This window comes from Chinchilla lanigera, unplaced genomic scaffold, assembly GCF_000276665.1.
Source record: "Chinchilla lanigera isolate Chin_1 unplaced genomic scaffold, ChiLan1.0 scaffold00010, whole genome shotgun sequence".
In the NCBI taxonomy this organism is placed as follows: Eukaryota; Metazoa; Chordata; class Mammalia; order Rodentia; family Chinchillidae; genus Chinchilla; species Chinchilla lanigera.
The window spans coordinates 10,734,421-10,759,693 of NW_004955411.1; the positions used below are offsets into that span (position 1 = coordinate 10,734,421).

A 25,273-nucleotide genomic window follows, 5' to 3' on the forward strand; every position below is an offset into this window, starting at 1 on the left:
TCTCTAGTCTCATACTTTTCACACTACAAAAGGCCAAATGCCTTTCTACAACTGATAAGTGCCTCAATTGTTTCAAGACTTCTCAAAATCCAAAGTCCTACCAACTCTCCCCAACTCTAAATAGCGGAATTTTCCTGTGATTCTTCTTACTTCAAAGTATGTACATCTCTAACACCAGACAAGATTATTAAATGTAAGAAATACATTTCCAGAACAACATATGAAGCCCTGTGGCAATCTTTACAATTAGAACTCCACAATGTTACAGGCAGTGATGGCAAACCTTTCAGAAACAAGTGCCCCAACTGCAACTCAAAACCCACTCATTTATTGCAAAGTGCCAACCCTGGAATTAAACCCAAACACTGAGGCTTTAGTTTCAAAAAAAACGCATACATTAACATGTTTTGTTTTGAAAGATGAACAACACATGTGCCATAGGTTTGCCACCACTGTTCTAGGTTCATTCTACTCTTCTAGAATGCACCTTTGTGCTATATGTAAAGTAAAGGAATACTCTGAATATATTTATAAGCATCTGAAGAACTGTTTGGTTAAAACTTTGTCTAAGACATTTCTAAGCAACTTCCTTACCCTAAAGTTCTGTTTTGTGGCAGCAGTTCTTAAACACAAACCAAATGACTTCTTCAAAGAGGTTAAAGGTGCTGGTAAACTAAGATGGGTCTGTAAGTTATACAGTCTCTAAGAAAAGACTGGAAAGAGAGTTAGTCAGATGTATCATTAATTACTGAAATTCAGTCAAAGAAGCCCAAAGAAAGCAAATCAAACAATACTTAAATACAAAGCTTACTGAAAAAATAAAAGCATGATAGTCTATAGTGTCTACTGCTAAAAGGCCCAGCACGTGTTTCCAAGACAGAAAAGAGAAAGGACAAAGTTACTGCACAAAGTGGCAACACAGCTGGAAGCTGTCTGTGAGTACCCGGCAATACAGCAATAAACTAAGTTGTGTTTGGGGGCAAAAATAAGGCTGCTGTTTACAGCTGAGCAGCGGAGAGGTGATGCTCTAATTAGGTTCAGAAGCAGTAACCAAGTTTAGGCTCCCTTAGAAGGCTAAGAAAGCATGAGGACATCTAGGGTTCTTAATGGTGTAAATCCAGAGTCCAAAAGCTGCGCTTCACTAATCTATTCCTGCCACTCCTTCTGCTTTCCGGGCGGTGGTTTCAGACTGATAGTCTGTAAATGCTGATACAGAAGAACACGTACCCTACAGCACCAAGCATTTTGAAGACAGGCCTGTTCTTCAGTTCTGGTCTACTACAGCTTAGCTGTGGCTTAGTGGGTAAGTAACAAATTCTATGCAGAGCCTCCCTCCCCCGAGATGTCATGAAGTTTCACTGATACATATTAAATAGCTTAGCACAAGTCTGATGCACAAAAAGCTCAATTCACGGAAGTCATTATATCACTAAAAGCATGATGTATATCCTTGACTATTTAAAGGGAAAAAGAATTATATCAAGCTTATAAAAAGAGTGCATAGGTCTAAGGAAAACACAAAAATTTTACCCCCTTAAAAAAAAGACAGAAGTGGGAACGGCAGTCTATAGTGTCTACATAACCCTATGTGAACCCAGGACACTGCTATTCAGAAAACTCAACTACGCCCAGGTCACTTCAGAACTCACTGAATGACCTAGCATATAAACTATCAGCTCTGTCTCCCAGTCTGCCCTTTTTGGCTTTAAAAGCAAACTCTGTGACAAAATTAGCAAGGGTAAGTTAGTGTACCAGTAAAGGTGTCATTATTTCATGTGGCTAAAAAGAGGAAAATGATGGAAATAAAAGACGCTAGGATATAAGAGTAAAACACAAAAAAATTCACAGAGTCTAAAGTAAGTCTCTATGCATTTACAATTCCTAAAGATATAATAATTATTTGTCAGCTATGAGCCACCAAAGAAAATTTTTATAATAAAGATCTATCCATATATGAATACTTATAACCAAAGATACCAATTTCCCTATCAATCTCTTTCTTATAGAAATACAGGCTGTGATCAAAATATACAGTGAATGTTCAAATAAAATTTATCATGTAAGAGATACACTTCCATTAATCTCCTCAAAGTACTTCCTGTCAATTTTAACACATTTTCCTGTTGTTCTTGCCAATTTCTGAAGTAGTGCTAGAAGTCCTCTCTCGCACAGGTCTCTGTGAGGTATGGTCAAGCATACAGCAAAAGCTGCTGCTAAGTGCCATCCAACAGAAGTACAGGCTTGTAAGAAACGTAACAGCATGTCTGCACCCGCCTTATTCATCAGCCAAGCATGTGACTTTTGGCTCTTCCCTAACGTCAAAATGACCACAGAAGACAAACATTATTAATTCATGAAGGACTTGGAGCCAACTACAACAGCGAGGGAAATATCTTGAGGGAGATTAAAGGCAATGTATATTTTACTGTAAATTGTTTTTAAAAATGTAGGGCCTGGGGATTTAGCTCAGCGGCAAAGCGCCTGCCTGGCAAGCGCAAGGTCGTGAGTTCGGTTCCCGGTACCAGAGAAAAACCAAAAAAAAAAAAAAAATGTAAACATTCACTGTAGTTTTCGATCACACCTATTACAAAATAACTATGCACACTTGTGAGTAATTACATACACGTACCAAACCCTGAACAACGTATGACCCTCACAGATAAAAGGGTATTGGAGAAGTCGCAGTATCGCACCCTGACTGCACATGTTGGAGGACCTGACAGGCAAAGGAGAAAGGCTTGCGGGTGGGGTTAAAGTAGAGCCAGGCTGTGAAAGACCTTGTATTCTAATCCAAGGAGATGAAACTCTGGGGAGACAAAGAGAAGCAGAGGATATGATTAGGATGAGCCGGGACCAGGGAAAGTAGACAGCAGAAGAGATGTAAAGAAATACATGAAGAGTGAGAAACACCTGTACTAAGTCAATGCAATGATGAAGAGAAAATAACAGAGGTGAAGAGGACTGTGAAGACAGAATGGACATGACTCATAATGGGTTGAGGGTAGCGGAAGCGAGAAACAAAGGCCAACTTTAGGTTTTGGAGCCCAGGTGACTAGCAAAATCATAAGGCCATTAACAGAGATACAAATCGGAGGAAACATATGTTCACCAGGAATGCTAATGAGTTCCTTCTATGCTGGGCATGCTGAATTTGAGAAGTCAGTGGGATATCCAACAGGGACAACAGAGTCGAGATAGATCTTACATGAGAGGTAGGATTAGAAATGTAACTGCAGAGTTTTACTCAAGAGAAATTAGAATTTCTGAGAACAAAAGAGCTTAGCAAGGAAGCAAAGAAGGCAGAGAACACATTTCATCAGCAGCCCACAGGAAGTAAAAGTGGCATGAAAAGGGGAGAGGTCAAAAAAAGAAGAAAGTAAAGTAGTCAGGGAACAGAAGGAACACAGGAGAACGCCAAAGCAAACTCTTCCAAGCAGAAGAGGGGAGTAATATTGTATACTAAAGACTGAGAAAAAGCACATAATTACGCGTAGCAGGAATTCACTTAAGAACTTTGAATCAGCAGTTTCACTAAATGACCAGAATAAACATACAGACATGCTAGAATGACCTCCTTAATCAAAAAGGAAAAGGCTTCAATTTCAATTGTGACAGGGTCAAACTGTAAAACTTCTATATGTCAAAAGAGATAAAGTTTATGAGTGAGTTACAAGGTAAACAAAGTACCAATATGCACAAGAGATAAAAGGATTAACATTCGTAATCTATAAAAATTCCTATCACTGACAGATGGACACACACACAGACAGACACACACACACATACACACAGACACAAGCTTAAGCAGACAAAGAACTATGAACAGGATGTTCACAGAAGGATCTCAAATGTCTAATAAACACAATCAAAGATGTTCAACCACACTAGTAATCAAAAAGACAACCCTTTCAAATAAGAGACAATTTTACTGGCTTAGCCAAAATTAGTAAACTTCGTAATAGCAAGTACCGGAACAGGTATAAGGAAGAAGATAAAAGTGTCAACTAAAATAGCCACTAGGACAGTAACTGCACAACACCTATGAACATTTAAAATACAAGGAGCATTCTTTTTGTTTTGTTTTGCTTTTCTGGTACCGGGAATCGAACTCACGCCCTCACGCTTGCGAGGCAGGCACTGTGCCGCTGAGCTAAATCCCCACCCGACAAGGAGCATTCTTACTCTTTGACAAAAAAGAACCAGGGCTCCTATGGCTGATGCTAGACTCTGCAGCATTTTGTGAGATCAGGAAGTGAGGTGCTGCTCACAAACTGAGAGTACGGGATATGTTGAAGGAATCTGGGAGGCACCATAAAACAGCTCCCAGCGGCCAAAGCCGGAAAAATCTGAGCAATAAAAGAAATACATACAAATAAAACAGGAAGATACTGGAAATCCAAACCCATAACCCAAAATATTACATTACATAAAATAAATATGCAAGAAATCTTACAAGATAAATACTTCACCGGTTGAAGATTCGGTGAAATTGGAATAAAGCCATAGGATTCAGTTAATAGCATGTCCGACTGCTGGGTTCTCAGCTTTGACAAGGTGCCGGCAGAAGGTAGGGTAACAACATAAGGGAAACTAGAACTAGGTGGGTGGGAGTTCATAGGAATGATCTGTACTCTTTGCAACGTTTCTGTAAATCTAAAACCACTCCAAAATAAAAGGGCTATTTTCTTAATTGTAGCATAAATATATGCCAAGAATATCAACTCGACTTCTTTCTAGGCCCTGTAAAGAAGTTTGTGCACAAGTGCACAAGACGGTAAGCACAAGGGCTTTTGGTCATATTTGTTAGCATCAGAGAGCAGTTTAAAACAATTTTAATAGGCTGGGCAAGGTAGCCCAGTCCTGTATTCTCAGGTACTGGAGAGGCAGAGACAGGAGGATCACAAGTTAGAGGCCAGCCTGGGGAACAGAGCCAGAAAAACGCTATCTCAAAATTTAAAGAGGGGCTGAGAATATAGCTCAGTGGTAAAGCATTTGCGTAGCATGCACAAGGCCTTGGGTTCAAGCACTAGTACTACTAAAAAAAGTAATTTTAATAGAATGTCTGACTCATGAAATACCTACATTACAGAAAATCATACAGGAGCTGGGGATTTAGCTCAGCGGCAAAGCGCCTGCCTGGCAAGCGCAAGGTTGTGAGTTCGGTTCCCGGTACCAGAGAAAAACCAAAAAAAAAAAAACAAACAGAAAATCATACAGTATAAACATGAGCTGCACCTATATGTAATGAAAAGATATAATATTGCATGAAAAAATAAGTTCTAAAAGAATATTCTGGTATATATAATATTCATGTTAAAAGAAAACAAAATATTTCTATATTTACTTCTAGGGGCATATATAAACTATATGTTTATGTTTAAAGGTCTGAAAAATACATAGCAATCTAGTTAGTGATAATGTATAAATATGAGACTGGAATTAGAGATGGTAGAGAGAAAATGTGACCTTGATTCTATGATTTTAAAATTGTTTTACGAGCAGCATATCTTTATCATTTACTTGGGGAATCAGGGAATTTTTTTTTTTTTTTTTTAAGTTGAGGAGAGAATTTTTCTCTGACATAAAAAGAAAATGGCAATGGTATGGTTCCGACACTTGGTGTGGTGCAGTGCGACAGACAGAGCGTGTCCTTGGGAAGCCAGCAAGCACGGGCTCCCACTGTGGATGCCATAGTAGCAGCCAAGCTTAACAATGGGAATGCCAATAATGAAATGTTCCGTTTCCTCTGGTTTTCAATAGAAGTGAACGTACCCAGAGGATTCGTGCATTCATTTGGATTTTTTTTTAAAAAATCTTGAAGTAATACTGAAAGAAACTGACTTCTTTGCTCTACTTCAGTTGACCTTAAAGTTCATTTTCAACCCAAATATCTAGGATAACAGCACAAACATTTCAATTGCTTTACATGACAAATGTACATAACACATCTTTTTCTTTATACTCATTATCCAATTTGAGGCCAATACATTTCCGTACAAAATGGAATTTAAACATTATATGGAAAACCCTGAAGAAAATTTAACTTGAAGTATATATCTGAATAGCTGCATTAAAGACTCCATCAAAGACTTGAGTTTTCCTTAATATATTTGAAAAGGAGACAATTTCCCATCAATAATATTTGGCAATTATAAAAATAACAGTTTGAGCAGCTTCAAATATATAATTAAAAGCGTTCTTCTCTGCCACAGCTAAGCTTCCGCCAGTGACTAGAAGCTACAGGCCCTTTCCGGTTCTTAATATTCATTAAAACAGGACACCAAGTCTCTGCAGGCTGTCATTTAATAACACTAGAATGACACAATATTCTCTGCAAGGAGACAACGAAGCTTTAACCTTGATGAACCCACCGCCTCCTTTCTCTGTGTTTGTACTCAGTAGATGGTAAGCTGGAAAAGGCCACACCATGAGAATGATCAACACTATACGCCCATGGTCACAAACCTTGGCCGGGCAATGAGCAATGCCTACCAATCCCATACATCCTTGGTCACCTTCAACTCACCTCCTCCAAATGATCATTAAAACTGTCTGCATTCCCCTCACACTTCTAACTGTCCACTATGCCCACCACTTTCCCTCCTAGGCCTCAGCCCTCTTAAGGTTCTATATTACAGATAAAACGGAACCCACTAGAGGACAAGTTTTTTTTGTTTTTTCCACCTTCCAAAGCCTTTTGGACCCCTTGTTCACACACTCTAATGCTGATGTTCATTTCTGTTACAACAGGCAAGTTTTCTCTGTTGCTAGAGCTGGCTGCTCCAGAAGAGTGTGAGGTACCAGCCCCCCTGGAACTTCACCTTATCAGCCATCTCTTCCTTCTTATGCGTACCTCTCTTCAACAGAAGCCTCCCTGTTGGCTTTTCCATGCACGGGAGGTGGCCTGACTCCACCTTCAGCCAGTTCCTGTCCACTCCCTGTCTCTCCTGCCCTTCACACCCAGTCTTCTTAAACAGCTGTCCATATCTGTCTCTGTCCCATCACCCCAGCTCCCAGCCTAGTCATAGACAACGCTTGCTAACATCACTAATGACTTACATTTTACATTCAGCATCTACCCTCACCAGTTCCTACTGCTATAAGCACTTTCTTCCCTTCGCTTATGTGATACTATACTCTGCTGTTTGCTCCTCCCTCTCTGCTTGTTCCTCTGTTGCCTCCCCAGACTCACTGTACTTTTCTGGCCCATAAAGGTGGATGCCTTTCTCTGCTCAGTCTTTTATTCTCTCTTACTAATCTTACCCATGACCTTGACTTCGATTAGAACATAATATATAGATGATTCACAAATTTACAAATTCAGCCCCAAACTTCCATCTGAACCCTAGGTCTACATTTTAACTTTCTATTTGCTATTTGTTCTGGAATGACTTGGATATATCTCAATCTCAACATATATAAAAACTGAAGTTCGTGATCTTCTACCAAAATTTAATCTTCTTGCAATATTATCTATCCCAGCAAAGAGTGGTTCCTTCCCCAAATCCCACCAACCACCAAGCAACTGCAATTTTACTAAGTATTGCTCACGTCTATCTCAGCTACCATCCCCAGGTCCAAACTAGAATCATTCTCTTGGGCTACTGCAATAGTTGCCTATCTGATCTACTTACATCCAACTGTTCTCTAGGTGGCTGCCAGAATAATTTTTTTCTCTAGACAGAATGTTCACTAGGTTCGTAATGTTCCTAGGATAAACACAGCCCAAATTGCTTCAACTGTCCTCAAGGGCCCCGAGTTAGTCCGGCTCCTCCTCACTCTACCCTTGTTTCGTTCTTTGTCCATTACAGACAGCTTGGCCTTTTTTCCCCCTCACTGTACCTAGCCAGGTCTCTTTAAATTGCTTTTCTTCTTAAGTTTCTCCTCACCCCATTAACTCCTTCTTGTCCAGCAAGCAGTCAGGCATCAACTCTCCAAGGAATCTCACCCTAATACAGCTGCTCTGCCTATGACTTGCTCTCTAGCACCACATACCTCTGTCATAAAACTGATCAGGGTGAAAATTATGGATTTATTTGTCTTCCCAAACAGACTGTAATAAAATTCACTGTATCTACAAAAGCCTTATTGGATGAATTCCCCGGCTCTAGCTTCTTTCCTGGCCACTCTCCACCCCCAGTCTTTGCAAAGTTTGCAAGATGCTAGGGCGACATCTTCCTATGGCAATCAAGATGGTAATAAAAAGGTGGGCCAACAGTAAAGACCTGGAAAAGCAAGGAAAGGAAAACTTGAAAGCATTCCATCTGAGGATATCTGATGAGGACCTAGGAAAAACTGTAACATTACCTGAATATTTGAAGAGGGGTTGTATTTGGGAATCAGCAAATTAGTTTTAGGTAGCTCTGGATAAAGTGTTTCCGGGAGGTCAATTTCGGCCTGATAAAAGGAAGATCATTCCAACGAGGGGAACCTCAATGTGGTGATTTTTATTAAATTGCAGCTTTGCTATGATGTGGCAGATTCAATCACAATCTGGTAAACTGTATATCATAGAGAATAGTGGTTCTTAAAAGACTGTCCAACTGTGGACTCTCCCCACCGCCCGCTTCTCTAACACAACCTCTGAGCAGAGCCTAACAGTCTGAATAGATGAATGGCAGCATCTATGGAGAGCTGCCTGCGCCTCATTTCCCCACCCCGCCATGAGCCAGAAGCAGCCTACTGGAGGCCCTAGCACAGGATCATGTGCACCCTTCTCTGCCCAGCACTTTTCAGAGAGGGAAAGAAGTGGAAGAGAATACGAGAATACTCCCCACCTTCTGTCCTATTTAATTCCTCGAATGATGACGATTCTCCATGAAAATCGGCTGTGATAGCATGAATGCTTGTGTCCCTTCTACAGTTCATGTTGAAATTTACTCTCCAACGCAAGCATATTAACAGATGCCCATAGTACTTGGACTATGGGAACTCTGTCCTCATGCATGGAACTAGGGTCTTATGAAGGGTCTGGAGTCGCTAGCTGGGCACTTCTGCCCTTCCACCATGTGAGGGCACAGCATTCACCATCATGTACAGGATGCATTAAAAAGCTCGGACTGGAAACAGGGACTGAGCCCTCACCAGCCCTCACTGAACTTGGTCTTGGCCTTCCATCCACTGAAACTGTGAGAAGTAAACTACCCCATCTCAGGTATTCTGCTGTTCTATGTAAATTACCCAACCGCAGGTGTTATTGTAGCACAAAGACATTGGCATTCCTAAGTCCTGGCCTCTGTAAAGATGGGAGGGTACACATGTGTGCGTGTATGTGTGTGTACGTGTTATCACATTTTCTTAACCTCACTGTAAAATGCCTTGTGGCAGAAATCTTTGCTCTGTTTTAGGGTCACTTACAATCCCAAGCACAGCAGGCAGTAGGCAGCAATACGAAAGAAAAAAAGATCTAAACTTTTCTAATGTGAAAGGTTAAGATAACTTCCTCAGGTCTGACTCAGAAATACCTCACATGTGACTAGAAAACATTTTTAAGAGCCCAGAAACAACTTCATACACACGTTCACCCTCATTCACCAATCCCAGCCCGTTCCTCCTTTCACCCTCACAAGTCACACACTTGTCTCACACTCTTTGACTAGAAGAGAAAACCATACACTATCCTCAAGGAAGCAATCCCAAGAGATGAACTGCTCTTTATAGGAAATCTGGAGTCTCTAGCGGAAAAGCTTACCTTTATTAAACATAACAGTCTTATTTCCTGTCTCCTTTTTAACGATTACAAATGGATTCATGGCGAGTGTAGGGGTTCCAAGTAAAGGAAGTTTTGGTGTAGGCCATTGTACTTGCACAGTCCAAAGGAGGAATTTTTCCAATTACAAATGAAAAAGTGAGTTCTGAACTTGCTTAATAATGAGGAATGATTTCTAGATGAATATGTTTTGTTGGCAATATAGTACTCGCAGACCACCATGTAAAAGAGATTCTTAAGAAATCCTTATATTTTTCCAATAAATACTGACTATTTTCCTGTAATTTTTAGACTGACTTCCATCCAATGGATTCCTCTTCTCAGAAACTAACTCACTGAACTTCTGGGAAAAAAACAACACTTGGATTTTTAAATTCTGATATGTAACATCGGATACGAACATACTATAAATCAGAAATTTCTGCTACTGATGTAACATATTAAAATACATAAATATTAACCAAATATAGTATAATCTGCATATTTGGGCATGTTACAGAGGTACTGACACCTAAAACAGCCAGACGAAATTTTCTTAAGGGAAATACACATTTATAGTGGCATTTCCAGACCTAAAATTTTATGAAACTCTCTGCTTCTATCACTGACAAACTGACTGCTTAAAGTTATTTCTCCTCTTGATCCTTAATTTCCTATGTTAAATATAAAACTTAGACACATTCATGCCTGGAGTTTAAGTTTATGCTACTCTGCAAAGTCTCTTTGTGACCTCTATGGAGGAAGTGCAATAAACATTTCCTAGAGATGATTTAATAAATTGCTCTTTAGGGCTTGATGACAACATTAATTATTCGTTCACTCTAACTGATTCACATATTCTATTGTCATATTTAAACATTATTCAAATAAGTTAACACCACGTATGTTACCAGGTTACACAATTATTAAGTAGGCTTTTAGATATTCTACTGAATCTAAAATTATCATAATTTAAAACTTTGTTTCATGTTTTTATCAACTCAAAGAACCAATTCCTCTAAATGTAGACAAAACCATCTAATTTTATCACAGACGTATTTCAGGCAATAATAGCCTCTGCCATATTAGTGTATAGTATCAAAAAATAAGCAGTGTTTTCTGACATGATACTAAAAGCACAGCAAAAGCAAACAAATAAACAAAACAATCAAATTTTAACTTGTTTTTGTTTTTTGTTTTTTTTTTTTTTCGGTTTTTCTCCGGTACCAGGAACCGAACTCACGACCTTGCGCTTGCCAGGCAGGCGCTTTTGCCGCTGAGCTAAATCCCCAGCCCCTAAAACAATCAAATTTTAAAAAGGTGTTCATCGAAAAATACAATCAACAGAGTAAAAAGGCAACCTACAGGGTGGGAGAAAAACTTGTACATCGTAAAATCATAAGATCATAAATCGTAAATCATGTATCTGGTAGGTGATTAATACCCATGGTACACAAAGCTCTCCTTCAATTCAATAACAAAGAACCTAGTAACCCAATTAAAAAATGGAAAAAGAACTTGAACAGATATTTCTTTTACAATGGTACACAAGTAACCAATAAGCATATGAAAAGATGCTCAATTTCACTACTTTCAGAGAAATACTGTACAAACCCAAAGCACAGTAAGATAACAGCTCACACATTAGGATGTCTACTATCAAAAAGAAGCAGAGAAATGATAAGCATGAGCAAGGATATAGAGAAATCAGAAAGCTGTGCACCATGGACAGATTTGTAAACTGTTATGCCTGCTATGGAAAACGTTACAGAAGTTTCTCCAAAAATTAAAAGTGGAATGACTACAATACCCAGCCCTTTCCTTCTGGGTATCAACCTAAACTATTTCTCTTGCAGAAAAAGAGAGAAGGGTCACAATAAACGTTTCTAATCTATTTCACCATTTATTCTGTTTATTCTAACAAAGATAATATGTGAAGTTATAGAGATTTTGGCTCATACCATAATAGAATTTCTGTTACTGGTTGACCAAAAAATAATTTTAAGAAAATTGTCAGCTATGCCATACAGAAACAGTTTGGTTCATGAGATAGTCCAGAGCAGGGTTTCAGTTTTGGTACTACTGGCATTTGGGGCCAGAAAATTCTTTGTTGGCTGGGGAGGGGCTGCCACATGCATTACAGGATGGTTAGAGAATTCCTATTTACTAGGGGGGCAGTAGTCATCCAAGTTGTAACCAAAAATGTCTTCTTGCTGGGTATGGTGGTGCATGCCTATAATCCTAGCACTAGGGAGGCTGAAGCAGGAGAATCACTGTGAGTTCGAGACCAGCCTGGGCTACAAAGTGAGCCCAACGCCAGCCTGAACTGCACAGTGAGACTCTATCTCAAAAAAAAAAAAAAAAAAAAAAAAATGTCTTTAGATATCCCCAGATGTCCTTTGTGGCACAAAATCACCCCCAGCATAGAGAATTTGAGGCCACAGATGAAGTGACAAATTGGCATACACGACAGAAGTTAGAGTCCAAAGCTAAAAAGTTAATACATATGATCTAAATGCTGATAAGCAAAGAATGCAGATATAAGATAGAATATACTACTAATACAAAATGTGACACAGGAAAAACTTAGTGCTCATCAACATGTGAAACTAGTTAGAGCAAGGAGGAAAGGGACAAAAAATAACATACTTCAAATGTTGAGAATGATTGCTAGAAAGAAAGAACATTCTAAAAATATTATATGCCACTTTTTTTGTGAGTGTTCAAGGAAATAAAATCATGGTTATATTTGCTATTTTCCTCTTTTAGACTACCATCTGGCAATCCACACTTCCACTAGAAAAGAATTTTAGCCAACTGGACTAAAAATAGTTAACGCACCACCTCGTGTGTCAAAAATATGCCAGAGTCTAGAGTTTGCTCAGTCATGCCCCCAGAAAGGAAGACACGAATGTCCTTAAAGGACAAGAGAAGTAACTCAGAGCATGTTTACCCAACTGCAAAAGGCCGTTCCTACCTTGGGGGACAAACAGCCAAAAACAGCAGAAGGAAAAGCACAACAGAAGTACTTTGACACAACACATAAGCTAATAAAATTCACTTATTAAGTAACAACTTTTCCCCAAGATATCTGGAATTTAAAGGGGTGGGAGAGACTAGTAATCAGATACAGTAGAACATGAGTGACTATAATCATCATATTTCCAGTCTCATGGGAATTTGTTAATAACAAGCAAAATAATGGGGCAAATACACCAAATTCTTATAACACTCAAGAAAGGAAGTGTAGCGTGAAGATTTTACATATACCGAATACAAGATTTATCACCGTAACTGAGTCTACAACTACATCCTTAAGTTGCCAAAAGACAAATGGGCACATCCAGCCTGGCACATCCTTTGAGTTGTCTTTCACTAATCTATAAAGGCAGACTATGGACCAAGCGCCTACAGGCACCAATCGATGAAATGTAATTATCGTACATAAAGACGACCAGAACCCTCTGTACATTGTACACATACAAATCGTATGTTTTCAGGTCTTTTACATGTATTCCTGAGGGTGCCCAAGGAAGACATGGTCCTAGCGGGCATGGAGGTCCCATCTCAAGGCAGGAATTCCAGTCAATCGTCAGACACTTTGGGGAACAAAGTTGTGAAGAAGAAGTACTAAACTCGACCCCTCTTTTTAAAAAACCAAAAAGCTAACACACAAAGAAAAAACAGTTAATAGAAAATAGAAGTCTTTAAGTGTAATTAGCATTCTGACAGTGAATTATTGTACCACTAAGCACAAATATGACATAAGAAAATTTTGAGTGAACACTCACATTTATGACACATCTATCTGAAATCTTAGAAAACCAAAGATAAAAAGAAAATGTGGAGGATTTTCAAAGAAAAAGAATAGGTATAAGACATTTTCAGACTTTCAGGGATTAATATAGCCCAAGATTAAAAGAACTATTAAAAATTTTATCAAATTAAAAAATGAAACAACATTAAAGGGAAAAAAACGAATTGCAGGAAAAGTGTACTATTTATAAATATTTTTAAAACATATCAAACATTACACATTATTATGGAAATACTTAAACGACAAAAATACATAAAAGCATTTATAGTCATGGATACATGAGAGTAAGAGGTAAAAAAAAATGGCTCAGATCACTGGCTTGACTCTCTAAAAAAGAAGAGCGGTCACCATCACCAGAATCACAGATCATCTCAATATTAGGAAGTAGGTAAGAGAGGGGAAAAGAGAGATGTGAAACTCTTGCTTGTTCTAGTGAAGAGTACAAACTTAGATATCGATCGCAAAAGGAATTACTTTAACTACATATATAAAAATTTTAAGATTACCCATAAAAATAATTTTGAAAGACATACCTTTTTCTTCCAAACCCTTAGAGGAAAGAAATGACAGAGAAGGCAACTAACCTAAAAGACAGCAGACTAAGCCAGGCAGGGTGGTAAATGCCTGTAATCTTACCATTCTGAGAGGATGAAGCAGGAAGATCTCAAGTTCGAGCCCAGCCTGGGCAACTTAGCAACTTCACAAAACCTCAGTTCAAAATTTTAAAAATAAGTAAATGGCCTGGATTCAACCCCCAGTACTGAAGGGGCAGGGTGGGAAGCAGACTACATTCAATAATATCAAACAGGCGCTGGGAATATAACTCAGTGGCATAAGCGCCTGCCTGGCAAGCGCAAGGTCGTGAGTTCGACCCTTGGTACCGCAAAAAAATAAAAAATAAAATAATATCAAACAGTCATAGTAAATATGAGTTAATCAAATTCATTACTAAAATGAGGAGACTCACACGCCAGAGTGTTAAAATATCCAACTAGAAGTGGTTTACAAGATACATGTTAATAAGACACTATACCTAAGATAAAATGACACAGAATAGGTGAAAATAAAGAAATGCAAAATACGGAAGAAGTCAGTAATTTTTTAATAGCAAAGACAGCAGTATTCACATAAGGCAAATGAGAAATATAAGAAACATAATATCAAGTGAAAAAGGATTGAAATCTATTGACAAAATATGCAATGAGCTAAATTGTTGTGCACAAACTATGTATCTAATAACACAGCTTCAAAATAGAAAAACTGATATGAAAAACAAAAGACAATGACGTTCATAACCATTGTGTGATTAAACCTCACAAGTCTAAATTTCAAATAGGTTGAAAGATGAACATAAAGTGTTTTAATAAACTTGACTATATAAACTGAAATATATAAAGGTGCACACACACACAACTCCAACATAACATAATCACTAAATGGCTCAAAAGTTGACTCAACTCCCCCTCAAAAATCTCAAAAGCATAAAATACATGAACATATTCTAGCCAGGTGTGGTGGAAGAGTACTCAGGAGGCTGACGCAAGAGGATCGCTGTGAGTTTGAAGCCAGCCTGGGCTACATAGTGAGTTCAAAGCTAGCCTAAACTACATAGACACCCTTCCTCCAAAATAAACAAACCAACCAACCGTATTCTCTGATCACCCCTTACTAAAATACAAGGACAGCTGATTAAACCTGTTTTGCTTTATTTAGTTTAGCATCAGATGGGCAAAACTGTAATCGGTAGTCTGGGTGAGAGCACAGAGAAACAGGCACTGAAGGGAGCTTCTGGTGGGAGTACAAATTTGCGATGCCTTTTTACAAACACAATTTGAGATTATCTACTAAAATTTTAAATGTGCATATCTTTTGACTCAGTAGTTATACCTTTAGAAATCCCTCTTCTTAAAAGGAAAACTTACATATGCAATAGTATATAGTTTAACATGAATTATAAAAGCTAAAAGTAGTAACCCAAGTTCCACCAATCAAAAAACAGTTAATATCATTACAATCTATCCATGTCATAAACTGTCAAGCACTGACATGGAAAACAATCACTAAGACAGAGCATTTTTTTTTTAATCACTAAGACAGAGCATTTTATTTTTTAAGTGTAAATGACAGGTGAATTATTCAAATTATATTACAATGCAAAATGAACAGAAAAAGGAGTAGAAGAATATTCAGCACAATTAGTACTTCTAGAGAGGGACATGATAAAGAACTTTCACATTTAGTTTATGTACGTTTCTAAGTATTTGAAGCTTATGATTTGGGCTGTTTGTGTAATTTTTTAAAAGCAATTTTTAAAAAAACTGTCTCATTTACTTCCCAGAAAAAACCTGGCATCTCTTTGCTCCTAGTCCAGATATGATCAAACCCATAGGAGAGTACCTACATATACAAACTTCCCATTTGCCCAAATAAAATACGTGCTGTCCCTCCACTAGGAATGCTCCTCCCTTAGATAGGGCTCATAACTCCACTTCTTTGAAGTTTTCCACTTAAATAGCAACTTATCTGAGGAATCATCTCTAACTTTTCACTATGAAATGACAACCTCCTCCACCCATCCTTCCACTATCCAATTACCTTGCCTTGCTTCATTTCACCACAGTAATTCACCACCTGGATCTTAGTGTCCTTATCTTTACGACAGGGGTGACAACAGTACCCACCCCACAGGGCTGTTGCTAGCCTTAAGTAAGCGTGAAGCTCAGAGGAGCTTAGATGAGTGCAGAACACATAGCACGACATAAATTTTTAATTGCTTTGGTTGGTTTCATTTATTGTCTGCTTCCCCTGTTCAAATGATAACCTCAGGAGGTAGGAACTATGCTTCTCCACTACTGCGATCCTGAATGCCTGGGAAGTGCTTATCACTAGGTATTTGTAGGAGTTAGTCTGATATAGCTCTGCACCTATACCTATTGACAGCTGAGATTACACAAAAAAAGACTAATTATTTTGAAAGTAAAAGCAAACTTTCCCCATGCTAGTATCCATTATTCCTCCTCTGTAATAACTCAGTGTACTTTAAAATCACATTTGGCAGCATGGATTTGGAAGCTTCAAACAGGGAAGTGATATAGAACCATTTAGTGCTCCAATTGATTAATATCAGCAGGGCAACAGGAACTAAACCACTGCACGTGATAAGAAAACAAGAGGGGGCCGGGGACTTAGCTCAGTGGCGCAGCGCCTGCCTGGCTAGCATGAGGTCCTGAGTTCGATTCCCCGTACCCCATCCCCAAAAAGAAAACAAGAATACAACTTACTTTTCATTCCGATTTTTGATGCACGGCAGGTACAGCACCTTGACAGCATTCCGGGCAGAAATGTTGTCTGATTTCAATGTGTCTTCGAATAAGGGGAACTTTTTGATGTGCCTGGAACTTCTCAAAGAGTCAACCACCAAACTGTCTAAATTTAAGAGCCAGAGCTAAAGGTATGGAGAGAAAAGCTCCTTTTAGGAAAATATTGCCACTATATCTATATCTTGTATAACCATTCAAAAAATACTATGAAATATACCAGAGAAAAATGGAGATTTGTGTATCTAATTTGTAAGTAGGGTACAGTTTTTGAAGCATTTCATAACATTAAAAAAAAAGGGAACTAGGAAAAAATATTTAATACAGAAATAATAACATTATTTGTAATTTAGAGACCTCTTAGAAATCATTCAGGGGCAAAAACAGCCTAATTGAAACACAGGCAACAAGCAGGAACCGAATTAAGAAGAAATTACTTTCTGAGCTCTTTAAAGGTATGCTTGTTCCAGCTTGAACACCTAGAACAGTCCCTTTCAAATAAGTGCTCAATATATGTTAACTAGCTGGATAAAATAGTTGGGCCATGATGCTCGGTTTTCCAGACAAATGCCCAGATTCACTTCAGCAGAGCATTACAATGAGCAGGGGCAGTGTAATATTAGACCCCACAGTACATGTAAGGAATGCTTCCGCTAACCACAGAGCCTCTCTCCAGAACTTGGCACTGTTCCTCCAACTTCAGGTGTGAGAGGCAATCAGAAACAATAGGAGTAATAAAATATACTTTAAAGAGTATCACACACAAAGAAAAACGACACAGAATGATGTTGTACTGAACAAAAAAGCCATTATAAACTGAGAGTAAAAAATCATACTTTGTAATTTGAGCTTCTAAGGAACAGGAACCAGGGTTTCTTTCTCTGTATATCCCTAGAATCTAGTACACAACAGTGCTCAGTCATTTGTTACTACACTAAAAAGTGTCATTTATACATTAAACCTAGTGAAAATTCAATTTTTGATCATTTTTCTACCAGACCTGAAAATTAATAGAATGAGAAAAATAATTTCTGAGACTGGATTACTAGGATATAAAGAACTGGATGAAATAATTTCTTACCAAGATGTACACTTTGCCATCCTGACCTTGAATAGTGTATCTAAAAGTGCTTCTAGCTGAGGACAGTTCCACCAGACACTGCGCGACCACGCTCTGGACAAACGGAGACCTATTTGAACAGAAACCAGTTTTCATAGCGTGCCTCTCCTAGGAACTAGGGAGACAAGCCAAAAACACCCAGAGGGTACCCAAAAGGCAGAGACACCAGCATGTCATACTTTTGTATCCACCACCCCTTTCCTCATAGTCTGGGCTAATTTTAGTATATTTTAATCATATTCTTTAATCATTAATACATTTTCACCCCAAATCAAACTATTCCCCCACTGACAAAAAGCATCACATTAGAACAAGTCGATCTTCCATTTCTGCTGTATAGCACACTAAACAGTGAATAACTAAGTTACAAAAGAATATGAGAAATTTATTCCCAAACATAGTTTTACCTATGATTTTTTTTCTATTTAGATCTCCTGAAAGTAACAGTAGGATAAAACTGCAGTTTATAATTAGGTTGCCATAATTTTTTACTATCTATAAACAAATCAAAGATACCAGTTAAGTTTTGTTTGTAAAGTAAAATGATGAAAAGAAAAGAAACATTAATACAGTAGGTACCTTTTCAAATTTTTTTCTCGCATCCCCCCCTTTTTAAAAAATCTTGAGACAGTGTCTCATTAAGTTGGTCTGCATACCTGATACAAGGACAGAAGCATGCATGTGTGCTCACATGCATGCATGTACACACACACACACACACACACACACACACACACACACTTTCAGAATACAGACACATTTGTCTAACCAGTGGTGCAAGAGCTATGGCACACACTCTGCAGTGGACGGTCTAAAAGCTCTAAAACATTTGCCATCATTGGTCTATACCATTATACAAGCAAAACATAAATAAGTCCTCAACCTGTTCATATGTGTGGTTTGGTTCAACCACCTTTCTCAAAAGTTTTTTCTCCCTTTCTAACTAGAGTTATAAATAAAAATGAATCCCCCACAAATTGTACCTACTTTTCTACATTTGAAATTATAAAATAAGCTTAATTTGTTATTGTACCTTGGTATGACGGAAAAACTTCTCTCAGATGGCTGAATAATTACCTCTGTCATATAAAACTTAGTGGTTTCTGGAAACAAAAAGGAACACAATTAAAAATCTTTCCAATATACTAATTTTTTAAAAAATGTTTTATTAGTACATGTTTGCAGTACGCAGTGTTTGCATTCCTCATGTGGATTAGCACATGGAAGTAAGACACCTTAATTCCTTTCTCACACCCTTTCCCTCTCTTCTCACTGGCCTCCCTCCACCTTTTGATCCAATACAGTAATATGTTTATTGTGGGTATGTTGGCCCTCTACTATGATACCCCAAATTGAATACTCAATATACGGGTGAAATTGACACTCAGTAAATATTTTCTAAAAACTTTTTTCCAAAGAGAGCACTGACGACTACAAGGGCATAGGTCCAAGGCCCCAGACTGCACCGTGTCTGTTTGGAAATTCACGCCCAACGTGGATGTGAAGCAGCTAGAGTCTCTTTGCACATATGCAGGGTTATAAAAACCAGCCACATCACAGCGTGAACCCACTAATACGAAATTAGCAATTAGATTTCTTCATTTCCATAGAATAACGTAGAATTTTCTCATTTCTATAAAATAGCCTAGGAGTCACTGAAAAAGGCCTTTTACTTATAACTCACTAACTGTATTAATGTGTAAGTCTCACTAAATCTGGTTATCAAATTACTTAGTTTACCTAACAGTTTAAACAACAGAGATACAATTAGTAGACATCAATATAAACACAGCTGTCTTGTTTTTTTTAAAAAAACTGTTAAAACATTTAATCTCATTATTACTAAAAGTAAATTCAAATCATTTCTTTTAGTATTAAACAAAATATTTTTAAGTGATAAGGCAGAATACTCGATATGATTACAAAAATGGGTATTCTTTTTCTGAAGAACTATCAGTGGTGAATTATCCCAGTTTTTGTTTGTCAGAAAAATGTATTTATCGTTGCCTTCTTTGCTGAAGGATAGTTTCCTTTGCCATAAAATTCTAGGGTTAACAGTTACTTCTTTGCACACATTGACGACATCGTTCCACTGTCTTCAAATTACTTCTGCTCCTTTGAAGACATCTGTCATTTTTCTTTGGCTGCTTTTAAGATTTTCTCTTTGCTTTCCTTTCTGCAGATTTACTTTGATGTATCTAGGTATAGATTTCTTTGTATTTATCTTACCTGGACCTCAATGAATTAGAATTCACTGTACCTCTTGGATCTGTAAATTGTTATTCTCCATCACTTTTGTAAAATTTTCAACAATTTTCTGCTCAAATATTGTCCATGCCCTATTTTTTACCTCTTTTCTTTGAATAAGTCAGATTAAGCACATGTCAATTCTCATTCTGCATTCCAGGTATATTTTATGTTTTTTTGTCTATGCACAGGATTACAGACTTTTCTTCTCATCTATCTTCTGTTCATTGATTCTTCCTTCAAGTTGTACCTATTGTGCTATTAAACTACCCTCTGAATTTGTAATTTCAATTATAATATATGATGTTCACTGATCAGGTCTATTTGAGGAAGAGAAGGTCAAGTAAACTGGCTTAGCAATTCCACACTCTGGATGTGGAAGACCCACCCCAGGGCGGCTGGTCACGCGGATGGTACACAGAAGGATGGGTCTGCTTGTTTCTTCAGAGGAGCACCCGTCTTCACCTTCCCCTTGGACATCATCTCCTGGCTTCCAGCACAGACCCATCAGTCTCCTGATACGGACTCACGCCGGACACTACAGTGAGCTGCAGACCTTTCACTGGATCCTTCAGGTCTCCGGTGTGCAGACAAACCTCAGCTTCTTCATCTGACTCTGTGGGTGACCACTGTGAGTTCTTATACATATGTATCATCTTCTATTCTATCCGTTTCTCTAGTAAACACTGCTTGATACATAATAGTTTTTTTTTTTAAGAAACTCTATTGTGGGGCTGGGGATTTAGCTCAGCGGCAAAAGCGCCTGCCTGGCAAGCGCAAGGTCGTGAGTTCGGTTCCCAGTACCAGAGAAAAACCAAAAAAAAAAAAAAAAAGAAACTCTATTGTATCTTTTTCCAAATACACTTAGTGCTAAAGTTTCCTTTTTTGTTCCACTATCTTCAAGTCTTTTGTACTGATAAATAGACTAAATATGGTTGGTTTACAGTTTATATACTATAACCCCACTAAAAAGTCTATTCCCACTCTCATCTGGTTTTTGTTAGATCTTCATGATGGAAGTCTACTTAACTTGTTTGCCTGCTTATCTTTAGTTGTACGCTGAATACTACTTGAAAAAACTATTTGTGGGAATAATGACTTTTACAATGGAAGTATTTTCCTCCAGAGGTGATCTGCATTAGATTTTATCAAGGTACAAGTCCAGTCCAAGGTAGACTTTACCAAGTTCAAGATTTGAGAGCTGGGGATTTAGCTCAGTGGCACAGCGCCTGCCTGGCAAGTACAAGGTCATGAGTTCGATTCCCAGTACCAGAAAAAAAAAAATTGAAATTTCCTGACATCCCTAAGGATTAATATCTATTTATGATCTTACACAGCTCTCTCACTTAATTCCCTGCCCTGTGAGGGCATGGCTTTTAGAATTTCAGATTTTTGTGGAGACACGGTTGCCCTTCTTACGGAGATTTTCACTTCTGTCCTCACGACAATAAAAACAAATCTCTGACATTAGAAAATTAGCAAACTGCAGGAGAACTCTGACTTGCGTACAATGCATACTTGCTTTTGTGGTAATTTTCTCACTCATTTTCCACTTTCCCCACTCACCCTTTCTTCGGTGGGTCCCAGTTACCATCTAGTGTCTTTCACGTTAGCCTGAGGAATTTTTGTAGAGAAGGACCGCTTGTAATATGTCATTTCCAAGTATTTATCTACAAATATTTTATTTTGTTTTTGTTTAAAGGCAAATTTTACTGGATATAGCAATGCTGGTTGACAGGTCTTTTCCCCCCAATACTTGCACATTTTACTTGTGCTTTCTACAGGTCAATATGAAATCTACCTTAGTTGTCTCATGAAATCCCCACATATGATATTTGGTTTTGTTTTCTTGCTACTTTCAAGATTCTCTCTTCCTCTTTGATTTTAACTGCTGTGGGTTCACTGAAATTCTTAGCTCTGAAAGAATATTTTTCTTCAAATTTGACAAGATTTTAGCCATTGTTTTTCTACAGTTTTTTTCTGGCTCTTTCTTTTCTCTTCATCTTCTGAATATCCACTTGCACATTTGAAGAAAGACTCGATATTGCCCCACAGATACGAGGTTCTGTTCATTTTACTTCAGATTATATCTGCTGGGTTCTTTGAATTTGATCATTTGTATTATCTACAAGCTCAATAATTTTTTAAATGTTCTGTCATTTGAACTCTATGTTTAAATCATCTAGTGAAGTCTTCTTTTTCGTTACATGTTTCAATCTGAAATTACCAACTTGTCCTTTTTTTGACGTTTCCAATTTGTTGATATTTGCTATTTGGTCAAAGATTTTTTTCTCTTAATTTTTTGCCATGTTCATAGTAACTACATTAACATATTCATCTAAATCCATATTGTTAAATCCAACATTTATACTTAGCACCTGTTTACTGAGTCCTTTTAGTGTCCTAAATATGAATCTCTCATTTCTTTGCATGTCTGATAAAGTCGGACACTATATGTAATACTTCATAGCAACTCCAGATTCTGTTTTATTCTCACTGAAGGTTGTTGGTTCAGTATACTAGCCAACTAACCGGTCTGGACTTACACTGTGAAATCTGTCTCCCCATAGCGTATGGTCACTAATATCTCTGTTCAGTTTTATCCTGATCAGCCTGGCCCCCTATAGTATCTACTAGACCTGCACAGTTTAGCCGTTGGCAAATCATCCAGGGAGATGTGCTGCTCAAATACCTTAAACAAGTAAGACTTCCTAGAAAAATTACCTTCTGCAGCCCAAGTTATTTGTGGACTGAGGAATGCAGTCAAAAGCAAAGGAAATTCAGAAGTCTTCCTAAACTTTCAAACTCTCTGGCATTTATGATAGTAAAAAAATTTCTGTGACCTTGTCTAATTCTGTACTTGCTCTTTGTGGGATGGAACTGTCCGTTTTCTTAACATCATTTTAAGAAACAGAGTCCTATCAATTTACTTTTAGAGCAGACATGTACATAGCTCTTAGACACCTCATACAAAATCACTTACACTGACTCATATCCTTCCAGTGCATCATAATGTTATGTAAATGACTATCCAGCACTGACATTATTATGACCAAAATGATACTATGAAGGTGTTTCCTTTCTTCCTCAACCTTTTGCTTTTGCTGTAATGAATAGCTGCTTTCTTTTTCCATTTGTTTATTTTCCCAAGAACCTCTAGCTAATTCCTCCCATTCCTCTCAAGGGTATTTAGTTACATGGGGACATGGCAGAATTTACTAATTCCACTTCATAATGAAAATAGTCTTTACTGTAATCTTCCCTCTCCTTGCTTCAATCCAAGCTGTTTTTTCTCTAAGTCAGCTGTACATCTCTCACTCATGGCCTTTGCTACCTTGTTTTTCTGTTTTGGATAACCTGTTTCCTATGTCATCTCAAAGTTAAATCCCTCGTTTTAGTGACACACATTCATTTAGGATTCCTAAGGAAAATATGCTCATGGGGTCTATATTTTGAAATTTTATTATTTCCAAAAGAACAGATATTAACTTCGTATCTGACTGGGCATAGAATTCTGGGACATAACTTTGTCCCAAATTAAGAAGAGATTACTTCATTATCGTCTAGTTTTCAGTTCTACTATTAAGTTCAATGCTGTTCTAATTTGTCATCCATTGTACCCTAACTGCTTTTTCCCCTCTGGAAAATTTATTGCTAAGACTGTAAAACTGTTCCATTTTATCCCTCTATTAATTACACTGGGTACTTAGTAATTCCTTTTCATTAAGAAATTGAAACTTTAGCTCTCAAAAATAGTCATGCGAAGTGCTTTTGCTAGTTTTGTTCTGTAATCATTTCCTACATCCTCTCTCTGTTCTCACTAGGATTTCTATTTGCTAGATATTGGGTGTTCTGAACTCTCAATTCACTCACTCAACAGAAATTTCTAAGTACTGCTTATGTGTCAGAGAGTAGTAATCTAAGAGATAAGAAACAAGGGACAAGCAAAATAGACCATGACCCTATCAACAGGAAACTTAAATAATGATATCTTTTTATATTTCTTTTCTAATTTTCAATCTCTGTCTTTTGGTATAATTTGGGAGTAGCTCCTTAATCTTATCTCCCAGTAAAGTATTCTGATCTTTTAAGCTATTACATTTTTAATCCCATGTTTTTCTAATTATCAAAGCTACACTGTTTCAGGTCTCCAAGGGTCTTTTTTATTTTCTTGTGCTCTGTACATAATTTGTTTCTTCTTTCATTTTACTTTCTTGATTGATAATTTATTTGCCTCAATCTCTTTTATATGAGGAATTTCCAATAAGCATAAGGCAATGAAATATTGAGAAGAAGCTCTTAGGTGTAGTACATGGTTTACTGCCTACAGGATGACTGAATGGAAACTCTCTGAACAACATAAGCCCATTTTGGTTGCATGACCCTAAGAATCAGGGTCTGTCTTTTCTTTTACTAGTATTCTTCATTATTCTAAGAAAAGGTCCTCCAATTCTGTGCGGACGATTGCATAAGCAAACTGCAAAGAGAAAGAGGAAACTTAAGAGTCTGATACCTCCATACTTATTAGACTACTAGCTCAGAGTCTGACTAATGACCCTGCTTTGAGCTTCTTGCCTCAGACTGCCTTTCCTGTTACCTGCGGCCTTCAAATTCATGCCGTTCTAGAGCTCTACATGAATACTGGCTCAGTTCTCACTCAGATGACCTCACCCAGAGGGTCAAGTGTATTCCAATGAAACCTGCTTGCACCTCCTGTTTATAGTACTGACATCTCCTCCTCATTTGTCTTTTTTGGCTACACACCTACCTTTTTATTCCTTAACTAACATTTTAACTGGGTTTCATGGAGGAGAGAAAAGGATTTAAAACCCGTTCATGATATTTAATTAGAAACTTTAAATTTCCAAGGCTTTGCTTAAGGGATTTGTTTGTTTTTTGTTTGTTTGTTTGTTTGTTTGTTTTTTGGTTTTTCTCCAGTACCACGAACCGAACTCACGACCTTGCACTTGCCAGGCAGGCGCTTTGCCGCTGAGCTAAATCCCCAGCCCCAGGGATTTGTTATCATTCTCCAAAAATGGTGATGAGGAGAGCATTCCCCCACCACTACTCTGTCTTCCTTTTTT

General features: G+C 37.8%; 1 protein-coding gene across 1 annotated transcript in view; it reads right to left on the reverse strand.

Annotated features, from left to right (window-relative positions):
- Ube3d (ubiquitin protein ligase E3D) overlaps positions 1 to 25,273 on the reverse strand; it is a gene marked incomplete at its 5' end in the record, with an annotated part of 155,511 nt that overhangs the window by 92,319 nt on the left and 37,919 nt on the right. The window contains 3 exon segments of the mRNA XM_013510700.1: positions 16,787 to 16,950; positions 17,904 to 18,012; positions 18,976 to 19,045. Of these exon segments, the coding sequence (XP_013366154.1) occupies positions 16,787 to 16,950; positions 17,904 to 18,012; positions 18,976 to 19,045 (343 nt within the window).